The sequence below is a fragment of the Gopherus flavomarginatus genome, chromosome 3 (genome assembly GCF_025201925.1).
Source record: "Gopherus flavomarginatus isolate rGopFla2 chromosome 3, rGopFla2.mat.asm, whole genome shotgun sequence".
NCBI lineage: Eukaryota > Metazoa > Chordata > Testudines > Testudinidae > Gopherus > Gopherus flavomarginatus.
This window is the reverse complement of record NC_066619.1, coordinates 5,851,110-5,866,347: the sequence shown is the minus strand read 5'-3', so window position 1 is coordinate 5,866,347 and position 15,238 is coordinate 5,851,110. Positions and strand designations below refer to the sequence as shown.

At 41.4% G+C, this 15,238-nt stretch overlaps 1 protein-coding gene across 1 annotated transcript in view; it reads left to right on the top strand.

Moving 5' to 3' along the window:
* UBE2R2 (ubiquitin conjugating enzyme E2 R2) overlaps positions 1–15,238 on the top strand; it is a 97,306-nt gene that overhangs the window by 66,909 nt on the left and 15,159 nt on the right. Inside the window, exon 2 of the mRNA XM_050943706.1 lies at positions 5,124–5,210. Coding sequence (XP_050799663.1) covers positions 5,124–5,210 — 87 coding nt within the window. The remainder of the gene's footprint in view (positions 1–5,123; positions 5,211–15,238) is intronic.

Sequence of the window (15,238 nt, the reverse complement as noted above, 5' to 3'; positions counted from 1 at the left end):
CTGAGATGCAAGGAACATCCTACATTCCGTGCACGTGCATACCACTCCCCTTCTCCCCAACCTGGAACAGTGTAAATTTAAGATTTTTTTTTTTTAAGTTAGGCTGTCTGCTGTTCTGCACCTCAGAGGAAGCTAAGTTTCAGTGATGCTGCATGTTCATAGCTTGTAAAGTGTTGGGAATAAAAAGCAAGACCTAACATTTTATTATAGGGAATGTAACTTTTTTCAAAAAAATTTTTTTCAGAGGTGCTGAGCATTTGCAGCTCCAATTGATTGCTGTGGAAACTGCTGGTCCTCTGCACATCTGAAAATCAGCTCAGTCTTGAGTACTTTTTTTTGCATAAAACGTGCACTTTTCCCCAACAAATTTTAACTGTTGTGTTAGAGTAACATGTTCATATTAATACTGGTCATAGAGGGGACAGTGGTAGATAAATATTCTGGATGGAGTTAAGTACTTAACAATTCTAGAAATGAAAAGCAACAGTAACTACCACACTCTACCCATGTTGATTGGCTCTCCAAATGCATTTAAAAACTGCCTAGAAATTTATTTAGTAAACACTTTTTAAAACAAATGCACAGTAAAAGCCATTTTATCCAGCACTTCAACTGGAAAACTCTAAACGGTCACTTCTGATCTTCATTGACAGTCCAGATTATAATCTGGTTGGTGCAGGGCCAGCAGGAGGTTGGGATGTGGGAGGGGGTGTGGAACGTGGGCTCTGGGAGGGAGTTTGCATGCGGGGGTGTGTGTGCCTGATCCAGGGGGCTGTTCACCTTGGGCAGTTCCCTGCAAGCAGCAAACTGTCCCGGCTGCTCTTAGGTGGAGGCGTGGCAGGTGGCTCTGTGCTCTGCCTCTGCCCTCAGCTGCTGCCCACGCAGCTTCCATTGGTTACTGTTCCTGGCCAATGGGAGCTGCAGAGGCAGTCCTCGAGGCAGGAGCAGAGCTGTCTGCCACACCTCTGCCTAGGAGCGGTCAGTGCTTGCAGGGAGCTGTCCAAGTTGAGCTGCCCCCAGATCCGGCACCTATGCCCCAAGCCCCCTCCCAGAGCCCATGACCCACACCTCCTGCACCCCAGCCCTGCCCCCAAACTCCCTACCTCTTTTATCTGCCATTTTTCACTTACCGGCACCCCCCCCATTTCCACAACATGCTGGATAGAACTGCTTTTACTGTAATATGATATCTAAATGGCTAACTTAGCTGACAGTTGCTTTCTGAGGTTTCCCTTGAATGGCTTCCCTATGTGCATGTGCTCTGTTTGAGCTGTTTTAAATATGAAGGAATAGAGTAGCAGGAAAATGCAGGCAAAGCCAAATAATGTACTTCAAATATGGAACACTGACAGCATCTGGAACATGTAGGGCAATAAACAGGAAGCAATCCACTAAAATAGCCATGCTTTTTCTACAAATGTATTTAAATTGCATAGTGTGGTGTGTCAGCAATCTAGTTGAAGAGACTGTGCATGTCAAATAATTACATAGGATGGAATCTGCAGCCAACCCATTTTATCAAGCATAATATCATAGTGATGTTTAATTTTACCCTTAGAACCTCTTAACTAACGTGCCTCGGAACTGGCAAAGCACAGATCTAATCCTGACTTCTACTTTCCATCTTGTTACATCTTCAAGTGTCTCCAAGAACTACAGTGAGGGAAGTCAAGTGTTCAGATCCCTGAAATCTAGGATTTGCTCTGGTCCCTTTCTATAGTTGGTTTAAGGTAAACTTAAAATAGCTCAGCAGGTTGCTGGGGGGGGGGGGGGGGATGTGTGTGTGCCGGGGAGGGGGCAGGGGATGTTGGGTATCAAAAATGTTTTTTCCTGATTTGTGTATTGGCGCTTTCTGGATACTCACTCTAAAAATAAATTCCACTTGGAATTTAACCATAGGTATACTGCCTCAGATCTGTATCTTAACCCAGTTCAGGTTATGTCATGTAAAAAGTATCCAAATATCATCCTATATTCTTCACAGGTCAGTGGGGTTGTATAAACTTATTTGCCACAAGTAACAGTCACTCAAAAATGAGCTTTATATAATCCTTGGTCTTCTGACGTATTTAATCTAGGAAATTATTTTAAATGGCAGTTTGTGGTGATGCTGGATTCCCAGCTATGGCGATTTAGTGAGTCTTCACCAGCTATGTGGCAGCTTGCCCCTGAAACTCCTGGTTTCCTTCACCCGTTCAAATGAAATATGTTAATGCTCAGCTGGTAGAAAGCTGCTTTAAACTGATCATTTCTATTAGAAAAGTAAAATGCTGAGTAATACCTGGAAACCTGTTTGTGAAAATTCTAATGAATGTCCTGGATATGAGTTCAGTTTCACATTTCAAGCCAATGATCAGGAGGAGGAGAGGTGAAAGTGATCACTGTAAAATTCCCCAATTTTTTTTAGATCATTTGGGTTTCCCCAGTGCACTTAATCCTTCTGGCTACAGCTTGAACAGCTGGCACAGTGAAATTCTGACCTCTAGTGCTAAAGAGCTATTCACTGGAAAAGCCAATTTCTGTATCTGGGTTGCTACACTAGAGCATCTCTGTACTTAGTACTTCAATTTAGCTAAATTAAATGGAGCAGGAAATAATTGCTTGTTTCCAAATTCTGTAGCCTTCTGATCTTTTGTGAAGACATGACTGGTTACAATGTAAATTTGATGTGTAGGCAATTGATAAATTTTAAGTGGTTCCCTAATGTATACTTTTATCTGCTACCCCAACAGTGTTGTGTGGCACTCTACAGCAGTGGTTTTCAAACTTTTTTTCCCTCATGACCCAGTTGAAGAAAATTGATGTCTGTAACCCAACATAATATCTTTTTTGACTAGTTTTCATAAAACCATAATATTGCAATACATTCCAACTTAACCCATTTCACAGAGCTAAGACTATCCTTAGTAAGCCTATGGTAAGGAGTGTTGGAGGTGGCCCAGGCTGGGGTGCATGGGTGAGGGCTCTAGGATGGAGCTGGGGTTGAGGGGGATCAGGACTGGGGCAGAGGGTTGGGATGCAGGGGGCTGAGGGCTCTGACTGGGGGTGCTGGCTCTGGAGTGGGGCCAGGGATGAGGAGTTTGGGGTGCAGGCAGGACTCCCTCCAAGCCCTCTCCCCACTGGCAGCAGCTAGCTCCAGGGGAGGGGTGGGCAGGTGGGGGGGGTGGGCGGGTGGGGGTGTATGTCTCCCTCTCAACAGGCAGCACGGAGCTGGCCCCGCAGCAGCCCTGCAAGCTCCAACTTGCTCCTCTCCCCAATTCCTGCTCACCCCCTACCTCACTCCTCTCCAGGTCCCTTCTGCGCAGCAACAGTCTTTATCCTTTGAATCAGCAAGGCGACCCAGTACTTTGAAAAACACTGCTTTACAGTGTATATTTTTTGTACACTCAGTGCATTCCATTTGTTCTATTCTGCAGCGTTTGTGTCTTAACAAGCAGTTCAGTGGTCAAATAGCCTCCCGGTTTACCCTACAGTTGTGCATGCAACCCAGAAACTGCTTAATTTATATAAAGGCACTGTCTCTGGATCTGTGAGATTTCTGGATGGAATACGATACAACATAGCAGTGGGAAAGTGCCTGTCAAAGTTAAATAGACCTGTCTAAACTGGTTTTCAAATTTTAAATCCTCTGCATTTAAATACAAATAAGGCTCCAAGTTGAAGGCACAAAAATCAAAGAAAGTTTAGGCTGAAGTTGGCTTGGACATGCCTAGCAACATGTTAGGATGTTATCAAACAAGAGATGCAAAATTATGCAAGCAAGCTTTCTACCTAGTTCAACCTTGGGTTTTTTATTTCTGGATTTAATATGGACTCTTGAGCACTACTTTTCTCTCTTGTTCTAATAAAATGTCAGAACTGGGGGTTGAATGGGCTTAGAAGCTAGCCGACTGTTCGCTGTTGCATTATATTGTGAACATCCAGTTAGCATTTTTCTAAAAGTGTATACTCCAGTAAACCCCCTCTGCTTAGGATTTGACATTACCGTACTTCCATAACACACGCTGTCTACCTGTATGTGGACACTGTGAAAGGGCTTAAAAAAAAAGTTCAAGCTACTGAGAATGCTGGTTTTGCTTTAAACTAGAGGAACCTAAATTGCAAAACAGGCTGGATTTTTATTTCAATGCACCTTGCTCCCTTACCAAACCTTAAGAGTCAGTTTTAAGATGCTGGTTTGTACCCACCTCTAGTTTTAACTGTAACTAGAATCTATCTAGTTGAAATCTAAAGGTCTATTTGTTACTTTTTTTATTAAAAAGATGCTCCTCTAAGGCTTCAGGCGTGCTAACCCACCATTAGTACAATAAAATTCTCTTATCAAGGTTCTGGTTTATGTGGCAGGATTACGCAGCTCTGCAAAATGTAAGCCTCCCAATACCTGAATTTGTGAAGTGCTCAGATGCCATGGCAACAAGTGTAGTATAAATACCCAGGTTGGTAGACAAGTTAGTCTGCCTGAAGTAGAATTTCTATCCTCCACCAACCAAGTCCTTCAAAACTGCCAGCAAATGTTCCTTGTGCCTATTCACAAGGTTTGTGCAGTGTTCAGGTATTGATGTAAATGTTCTTTAGTTACCTCTTTGTGCTGTGATCCAGATAGTCCCTCTAACATGCTTGAAACACTAGAAAATTCCTCTTACTGGGGCCAAAAGGCTTAACCTATTCTGAGGTTTATAAAAAGGAAACTGATAATATTGGCCACTGAATTCTTAAGTGATTTTTAATTGTTAGTGTTGGTTTATTTAAATAGTTAATTAAGACATCTCGGGACTTTCACTTGAGTTAGAGCTACATGAAGTTGAGGCAGTTGCTTGCTTGTCTTTCCCTCTCTATTTACAAGGATTGCCAGTCCAATGAACCTCAGTCCTGATCTTCAAATTCTCCTGTTCAAGTACCACTCTGCTCATGAGACTCCATAATGGAGCTAAAAACTGGTGTAGATTTGTCAGGTGCCTAATGTCCATTAAAGCACTAACAAAAAATGATCAACTTTGTTTCTTTTAAGACTAAAATCACTTTGGACCACCAAACTTTCCAGTGTGAAAGACTAACGTGGATTAATTTGCTGGTCTCCATGTGTTCTGTTACATGAAAACTGAGATTCATTTTATTTGTTTCAGGCTCACATTAAATTTCCTATCGACTATCCATATTCACCGCCTACCTTCAGATTCCTGACCAAAATGTGGCACCCCAACATTTATGAGGTAAGATACTTTTTAGTGGCTCTTTTTATCTTCAGGTGTACTAGACATGGTTTTAGTTTTGAGACTTACGTAATGCATTCAACATTTGCTTGTCTTTAGTCACAATTAAGCCACATTCTAGCTGTTATAACTTAGGCTTCATATGTAAAAAGCTAAACCTAGATTTTTTTCTGGTAAGCCCTCTAATTCAGAGAGTGGTGTTCAACCCTTGTGGATAACCCCAGTTGTGAAGCTCTGCTGTTACTTGGAACGTTGGCAGTTACCAACTTTTTCCATCCAGCTTCGTTTGGGATCTTACTAATGACCAACAATTTTTCCAGTCAACTTTTTTTTCAGACATGTCTTCGTCAGAAATTTGACGAACAGTGAACTTTTTTTAAATTTTAATCTAAATATCTTATTTTGAAGCTGTCTTTCCTTTGGTATTAAAGCAAAAAGGCGACTGTTGGGGCTTGAGGTTGTATACTGTGTAAGCAAGCTAGAGAGTTGAGATTTTTCAAATGTATGGGGAAAGCTTGCTTCACATTTAACTAAATGTGAATGCTCTTCCTTTCAGTTATGTTTTCTCCCCTGCGCTCCAGAAAATCCTTACTCTTCATCACTAACTATTGTAGGTAATTTCATGATAAATTATAATGGTTGGTCTAGCCTGTTCAGCAGTTAGTAAAAAGGTCCTCTCTAGTTTCACTATGTCACACTTGCTGATGATCTTTCAAGTACCATGTCAGTCTTACTTAACTATTGGTCTTGGGTTAAGGAATTTAACAGTCTGCATCAGGCATCGTGAGACCTATCCAAGAAGCAGCTCTAGGCAGACCCAGCTCTTTGTCAGTGCAAACAAATGTGACACCTAGTGTGGATTTCTGGATTCTTATGGAAACTCTTTATCTTCCTCCTTTTTATGACCTGTACTTTTTCTTAGCATGTTTTAGTCTGTAAAGCCTTCTCCACTGGAGACCTTGGAGCAGCACTGTATGTTTGACAGTGTGTGCATGTCACAGAATTCACAGAAGTACCTAACTTCAGAAGTCCTGTTTGGAAGTTGAGAGCCTATTCTGAAATTTTTAGATTGGCCTTTAGTGGAGGAGTCCAGACAAATCCTTAGGGAACCTTCTGCCTTTTGACTATCTTAACAAAATTTCTGTTCTTAATCTTTAGTCTTGCCAGTCCTCTCTCGTGAGAAATAAGTGCACTCCAAAGATACTGCCCACTCCCCCCTTCAAAAATTTTCTACCTTGTAAACTCTCCCTTCTGTCAACAATGGCCTTAATACAGTCTTTCCTACAATGAATAATATTCATATATGCTTCTGCGTAATGGGCTCAATAGAAAATGAGGAAGGTGTTCCTTCCCAGGGTCTGAGCATGCTTCTTGGATCTCTTGAGGAATGAGGACTGCAGCCCAAGTCTTGGACTTGGATGCCCTTACTCCAGCATTGAAGTACATTGTGCTGCTCCTGAATGCCCAGTTCTGAACAAATGGTCTTAAATGTTGTCTTCTCAGTAATCTCTCTAGACTAGAGGCTAGTTATTTAGCTGATGGCTTAGTCTTAACTGCTTGACTGGTGGCTTTTCCAAATCTGTACTGGCAAATAAGATCATACTCCATATTAATTTCTTGGTGCTGAGGAGGGGGGCTGCTTTCTTATGCAAAGGACTATCCTGGGTTCAGATAGTACGTGGTGATTGGTATCCTTGTAGTGGCACTTGGAAAATCTTCCAACTTTTGCCGCCGCCCCGTTTTTAAAAACTTAAAACAGGAAATTAAACATACGGCTACGAAGGTGTTTTCCTTTCTCAGGACTCTGCTTCAATGGCATTAGATTTTTGTGACCCATAAGACCAATTAAAAACTAGGGCTGTCAAGCAGTTAAATAGAATTGTGATGAATTGCACTTTTAATAGTAGAGTACCATTTATTTAAATATATTTGGATGTCTTCTACGTTTTCAAATATATTGATTTCAGTTACAACACAGAATACAAAATGTACAGTAGTCACTATATATTTTTGATTACAAATATTTGCACTGTAAAAAAACAAGATAGGTTTGAAAAATACTAATACAAGTACTGTAGTGCATCTCTTTTTCATGATGGATGAACTTACAAAAGTAGAATTATGTTAAAAAATAAAACCATGTAAAACTTTAGAGCCTATAAGTCCACTCAGTCCTACTACTTGTCTGTCTCAACAGTTGGCTGAACAAGTTTGTTTACATTTGCAAGAGATAACGCTGCCTGCTTTTTGTTTACAATATCACCTGAAAGTGAGAACAGGCATTTGCATGGCACTGTTGTAGCCAGTATCGCAAGGTTTTTACGAGCTAGTTGCGCTAAAGATTCCTGTGTCCCTTTGTCTTCAGTCACCATTCCAGAGGACATGCATCCATGCTGATAATAGATTCTGCTCAATAACTATCCAAAGCAGTGTGGACCATCTGAGTCAGTACCACAAGCAGGAGATTGATTTTCTGTTTTGGTGGTTTGGGTTGCTCTTTTAAGATGTCTGAAAACATGCTCCACACCTCTTCCCTCTCAGATTTTGGAAGGCACTTCAGTTTCTTAAACCTTGGGTCAAGTGCTGTAGCTATCTTAAGAAATCTCATATTGGTACCTTCTTTTGTTTTGTCAAATCTGCAATGAAAGTGTTCTTAACACAAACATGTGCTGGGTCATCATCCAAGACTGCTGTAACATGAAATATATGGCAGAATGAGGGCAAAACAGAGCAGGAGACATACAATTCTTCCCCAAGGAGTTCAATCATAAATTTAATTAACACATTCATTTTTTAATGAGATTGATCAGCACAGAAGCATGTCTTCTGTAATGGTGGCTGAAGTATGAAGCATACAAAAGTTTTAGCATATATGGCACACAAATACCTTGCAATGCCAATTACAAAAGCCTGCCAAGCAAACGCCTGTTCTCACTTTCCAGTGACGTAAATAAGTGGGGCAGCATTATCTCCCGTAAATGTAAACAAACTTGTTTTAGTGATTGGCTGAACAAGAAGTAAGACTCAGTGGACTTGTAGGTTCTAAGTTTTTTACTTTGTTTTTTAAATGCAGTTATGTAACAAAATCTACATTTGTAAGTTGGACACTCATGATAGAGATTGCACTTCAGTACTTGTATGAGTGAATTGAAATACTATTCCTTTTGTTTATCATTTTTACAGTGCAAATATTTGTAACAAAAAATAATACAACAAGAGCACTGTCTACTTCATATTCTGTTGAGAGGTTTCAGAGTGGTAGCCGTCAGATTAGGCCTGAATAAAGACAGGGAGTGGTTGGGTCATTACAAAGCCTAAAGTTAATTTCCCCATTACAAATTTCTCCCTACTGTACTCATCTTCTTGTCAACTGTCTGTAATGGGCCACTATTATCACTTCAAAAGTTATTTTTCCTTCCTTGGTATCCTGCTGTTAATTGATTTCTCATTAAACTGACTCCGCACTTGGTAAAACAACCCCCATCCTTTCATGTAGTTATACCTGCTCCTGTATTTTCACTTCATGCATCTGGTGAAGTGGGCTCTAGCCCACGAAAGCTGATGCCCAAATAAATTTGTTAGGAGTCTTTGTGGCACCTTAGAGACTAATTGTTTTTGTATTCTGTGTTGTAATTGAAATCAATATATTTGAAAATGTAGAAAAACATCCAAGATATTTAATAAATTTCAATTGGTATTGTTTAACAGTGCAATTAAAACTGCAGTTAGTTACAATTTTTGAGTTAATTGCGTGAGTTAACTGCAATTAATCGACAGCCCTAATTAAAACTAATCCATATCGAATAGGGAGTGGGTTTAGCTGTGGATTCATAATCCCCAAATCCTCACTCAGGAAGTGAGGGTATGTGAGGATGTGCTAGTTCAGTTATCTGAATTCCCAAAGTGAACCAACGTTTTTTAACTCTTCTTGGGTTGAAGTAGAAAGACCTTTCCCCAGTAGTTATGAGTGGGGGAACAGATGGCATTCCTATAACTAAAGGAAGAAACTAGCTTAAAACTCTGTTCTTGTTTTTTGGAGGTCACTTTTTGAGCAAAGATATGGAAGCTGTGAAAGTAAAAACTATATGTGAAACTAAGGACCGCGAAGCTTCCTGAAATCAAAAACCTGAAGTAGTATTTCAGTTTGCTGGCTGTTGTGTGTACTGCAAGACTAAGTGATTATCAGGAGGAGGAACTGGGACACCTACAGTTGCATGTGATGGCATTCTGCTGCCAAGAGTGGACTGAATCAAGGTACTGCAGACAAAAGGAACCAGATATTCAGTTTTGCTGATGAATGCGCATGAGGAGGTGTCAGACAGCATTCTGATTACAGTAGTGAGAAGGCATAAAAGTAAACCTTAATTGAATTCCCGGTAGGAATAATAGATATTTTCCATATTGAGCTTCTGTTAAGCCATCTAGTCCACAATCTTGACAATGCTATGTTTAAGCCCAATTTCTGATGCCCCAAGCAATGTGGCTTCAATTTGCCCCGAGAAATAAGTTTAAATAAGTCTAAGTTTAATAAGCTAACTCGGGATGTTTTTTAATATTGAGTCTAATTTTTCTTATATTACATCCAGTTACTTTTAGTTATGCCCCATTATGCAATCCTTAGGTCCTTTCCACCCTCTGTTTACAGCTTTCAAATATTTATCCTGTTATGTCCCCTTACCTATATTTAAATGGTTTTAAAATCTCTTAATCCATATGGCCCCCTATTCACTTTTGTTCTGCTCTGAACTCCTTCTCATCTGTCTGAAGCGTGACGCTTCACACATGTGATAAACTTCCCCTTTCCCTCTCTTCTGTTCCACAGAATAGTTGCTAGTCTGAGCACTACTTGTGGGTTAGACCAGCTCACTCCATCACTCTGGAGCAGGGGTAGGCAACCTATGGCATGCGTGCCAAAGGCAGCACATGAGCTGATTTTCAGTGGCACTCTCACTGCCCGGGTCCTGGCCACCGGTCCGGGGGGTTCTTAATTTTAAATGAAGCTTCTTAAATATTTTAAAAACCTTATTTACTTTACATGCAACAATAGTTCGTTTGTTTATATATCAGACTTACAGAAAGAGACCTTCTAAAAATGTTAATGTATTACTGGCATGCAAAACCTTAAATTAGAGTGAATAAATGAAAACTTGACACACCACTTCTGAAAGATTGCCGACCCCTGTACTAGACAAAGCCAACAGTGCTGAGGTGCAGGAGGGAATACTATGTATGAGAAGTTAGTTCCTCAGCAGATGATTTTGTATAATGGAAGGTGTCAACTGGCTTGGACAGTCCCTCCATATTATAGCAACATTTCCCAAGTAAATGTAAGCTTCTCAATGTTGTTGTATTAATCCTATGGCCCACAAGGGTTTGATTAGTGTGTTCTATTGTTTATGTAGCTTCATCTCTGAAGTCTTGTGTCACAAGGCAGTGCTGCTATAGTTCAACAAAGGGAGTCTGAACTCAGCAAAAAGTCTCCAGAGCAGGGTTTGGCAAGTGGTGTGCCGAGTTTTCATTTATTCACTCTAATTTTAAGGGTTCGCATGCCAGTAATACATTAACATTTTTAGAAGGTCTCTTTCTATAAGTCTATAATATATAACTAAACTATTGTATGTAAAGTAAATAAGGTTTTTAAAATGGTTTGAGAAGTTTCATTTAAAATGCAGAGCCCCGTGGGCCTGTGGCCAGGACCTGGGCAGTGTGAGTGCCACTGAAAATCAGGTCATGTGCTGCTTTTGGCACACGTGCCATAGGTTGCCTACCCCTGGTCTAGTAGCTCAAAAGTAACTAAAACAGCCACATGGCATTACTTCCCTGACCAAAAGCAGAAGATATCTAGCAAAATAAGCAAGTTCTACCGGTTTAGGTGAGCAGCTGAGCCTCTAGATGGTAAGAAGCCCCCAGTGAGGCTGAAAGATCAATGACTTGAAGACTGCCACCAAGGCATACTGGCAAACATTTCTGAATGGGAGTTCCACAGCCAAGGCCCCTGACATGAGTGCTCTGCCAACCTGATTAGAACCCGTGAGAACCCAGGTTGTTTAAGTTCAGATCCAGAAATGCATTTATGTCTGTGTAGGGTGGACTGATTTCTAAAGCCAGGTGATTTAAGTGACCAATTTCAATCATGATTTAGATAAGCAAGCAGAAAACTTAATTTAAATTATCTGTTTTTAATCCTGGTTTGTATTTGTATATCTTCTTTCCTAAAGAGAGGCTGATTTTCATTGGTTGGTAACCATTAAAAGATGGCCTTTACACTAAATTTGGTGCTGCTTTTTGCTAGCTGGGAGGATACATGATATTGATTTAGTTAAGCAATTATATAGCGTAATTTATCCAAAGTCTTAATTTTTGGAATAGAAAATCATGAATGTTTTATTTTACTAAATGATTGGTTTTTTTAATTTGATTTGTCAAGCTGTATTTGGAAACTAAAATGCACAAAAACAGCATTTTAAAATTTTTAAAACTTTCTTATTAAGTACCTTAAATATGCTGGATACACAGACATTTTCAGAAAGTTTATCAAAACACACTTTGCTTTAAAACTGATTTTCATTAAGCAAGGGAAGTACTAGCTGTAGTTATTAATTGAGATGGCTGATTTGTTTCTTGTTACCATGTCCTTCAAGATCTTAGAATTAGTAGATCTCATACCTAGGTTTTATTGATAGTTTGGAAGAGGAAAACAAGCTTTCCTGTTAACTCCTAGTTTTTCTTAACTTTTTTGGATGAACTAGTAATTGAACCTAAAACAATTGAATAAACTGACGGCAGTAGCCTCTTCTGCAGCTGCTGAAAGAATACTTGCCTCATTTCAAACTGGTTTGACACTTACAGTGTTACACACAGTGGGAGGGATAGCTCAGTGGTTTGAGCATTGGCCTGCTAAACTCAGGATTGTTTGTTCAATCCTTGAGGGGGGCCACTTAGGGATCTGGGGCAAAAATTGGTCCTGCTAGTGAAGGCAGGGGGCTGGACTCAAGGACCTTGAAAGGTCCCTTCCAGTTTTTGGAGATTGGTATATCTCCAATTATGTTGTTTTTGTTTTATTTTTTTAGTTTCTGGTGTCAAGTGCTTAGCCAGTGACTTCCACCAGTTCAGTTGTCTCACTTTGTCTTTAAAACTTGGTAACAAACATGTACTGCTTAAAGTCATTTACGTTTAAAAATATTTAGTAAATATAGGTCTTAACGTAGGTTGTCATAATTTCAAATTTAATTTAAAACACTTATTTTTATCTGCATAAATCCACTTGTAACATGTTTCATGCCAAAGAAGGGGGTGGTTATGCTAACAGGGAATGTTACTGAAAGTGGCAAAAAACTGGGCTTTTCCTTGAGTTAATCTGAGAATCAGAAATGAAACTTACTTTCTTTGAGAAAATGCCAAAAAAATTGAAGTTCCACCTAATATTTAATAGGCTTTTCTTCCACTGAATAATGCCACCACAGTGTATTGAGTTCATATTTGTGGTATGCCACAGGACTGTGGTGGTCCATAATGAATCAGTGTTCAGTCTGTCCCATAGAAGAGGTCACAAACCACAGGGCAATATAAAGCTTTTAAATTCATGCCTACTTCCTATTGTCATTTGGAGTTGAGCCGTAGATTACGCCCTTACACAGTCCTTTTATGTGCTGCGAAAGTACCTCTTTCTTCCTCTGGGATGCTGGGAGGGAGTCTGTGGCCTGGTCTACACTACGCCTTTAAACCGATTTAACGCTGTACCTGTCCACACGAGGCCCTTTATGTCGATATAAAGGGCTCTTTAAATCGGTTTCTGTACTTCTCCCTAACGAGAGGAGTAGTGCTAAAGTCGGTATTACCATATCGGATTAGGGTTAGTGTGGCTGCAAATTGACTATATTGGCCTCCAGGTGGTATCCCACAATGCTCCACTGTGACTGCTCTGGACAGCAATCTGAACTCAGATGCAGTGGCCAGGTAAACAGGAAAAGTCCCGCGAACTTTTGAATTGCATTTCCTGTTTGCCCAGTGTGGAGCTCTGATCAGCACGGGTGGCGATGCAGTCCCAAATCCAAAAAGAGCTCCAGCATGGACTGTATGGGAGATACTGGATCTGACTGCTATATGGGGAGACAAATCTATTCTATCAGAGCTCTGTTACAGAAGACAAAATGCCAAAGCATTTTAAAAAAATCTCCAGGCTATGATAGAGTCCACAGCACAATGCTGCGCGACATGCGTAACGGAAAGCCAAAGCATCAAATGGACGCTCATGGAGAGAGGGAAGGAGGGGGTACCGAGGATGCCAGCTATCCCACAGTCCCCGCAGTCTCCGAAAAACATTTGCATTCTTGGCTGAGCTCCCAATGCCTGTAGGGTCAAACACATTGTCCGACGTGGTTCAGGATCTATCTCGTCAATTTACCCCCCTCCCCCTCCGTGATAGAAAAGGGGAAAAAATCATTTCTTGACTTTTTTTATGTCACCCTACTGGTAGACACGGTGCTGCAGGACTAAACAGTAGCATCCTCTCTCCACCCCTCCCTGGTGGTAGACGGTACAGTGCAGAAGGACTGATAGCCGTCCTGGTCATGAGCCCGTGAGCGCTCCTGGCTGGCCTCAGGCGCCTGGGTGAAAATAGGAGTGATTCCTGGTCATTCCCAGTAGATGGTACAGAGCGGCTGGTAACTGTCTTCATCATAGCAACTGGGGGCTGAGCTCCATCAGCCCCCTCCCTTTCATATGTAAAGAGAAGATTCTGTACTGCCTGGACTATCATAGCAGTGGGATGCTGGGCTCCTCTCCCCCACACCGCTTAATGTCCTGCCTGGACTATCATAGCAGCTGGAGGCTGCCTCGCCCTCATTTTATCTCACTAACAAGTCAGTGTTTCTTATTCCTGCATTCTTTATTACTTCATCAGACAAATGGCAGGGACAATGCCATGGTATCCCAGGAAGGTTTGGGGAGGAGGGAAGCCAACGGGTGGGGCTGTTGCAGGGACACCCCCTAGAATGGCATGCAGCTCATCATTTCTGCGGGATCTGACACACTGGTTCTCTAGTACACTTGCCCCATATTCTAGGCAGGACTGACATTATTTTTAGATACCATAAAGGAGGGATTGACTCAGAGTCATTTCCATTTTTGTCTTTGTGCCCCCGGCCGATCTCAACCAGGGGCACCCATGACAGCAGCAGACAGTACAGAACAACAGATAACCGTCATCTCATTGCCAATTTACAATGGCGCAGCAGATGGTACAAGATTGATAACCGTCTCTGCTGTCATGCAAAGGCAAATGAATGCTGCTGTATAGCGCTGCAGTATCGCCTCTGTCAGCGGCATCCAGTACACATACGGTGACAGTGTTTTAAAAAAAAAAAAAAAAGAAAAAAGCTGAACAGGCTCCCTAGTTGGCTTGCTATGGCGTCTGCCAGGGCAATCCAAGGAAAAAGGGCTCGAAATGATTGTCTGCCGTTGCTTTTCCGGAGGAAGGAAAGACGGACAGAACCACCTGTGATGCTGATTTTTGCCCCATCAGGCACTGGGATCTCAACCCAGAATTCCAAGGGGTAGGGGAGACTGCGGGAACTATGGGATAGCTACGGAATAGCTACCCACAGTGCAACGCTCCAGAAATCGACGCTAGCCTCAGACCATGGACGCACATGGCCAAATTAATGTGCTTAGTGTGACCGCGTGCACTCGACTTTATACAATCTGTTTTATAAAACCGGTTTATGTAAAATCAGAATAATCCCGTAGTGTAGACATACCCTGTGTAACCTTCAGAGAGCATCTCTTCTGTTTCTCTCCTCTCCTTGATGTTCTTGCATGGTGCGGGAGCCCATTTAAGAGTTCATCATGCTATCTGGTCAGTTTACTCTGCTCCCAGTGAGGAGCACTGCTGTGATTCCCTGGGTTAGGACAGAATGCCAAACTCAGCTGAGCACCTTAGCATGGGAGTGTTGTTCAGTTGCTGATGACAGGAAGTGAGCCTAGCCTGGATGAGGGAGCAAATGTGAATGGTCTTACGTTTACAGACT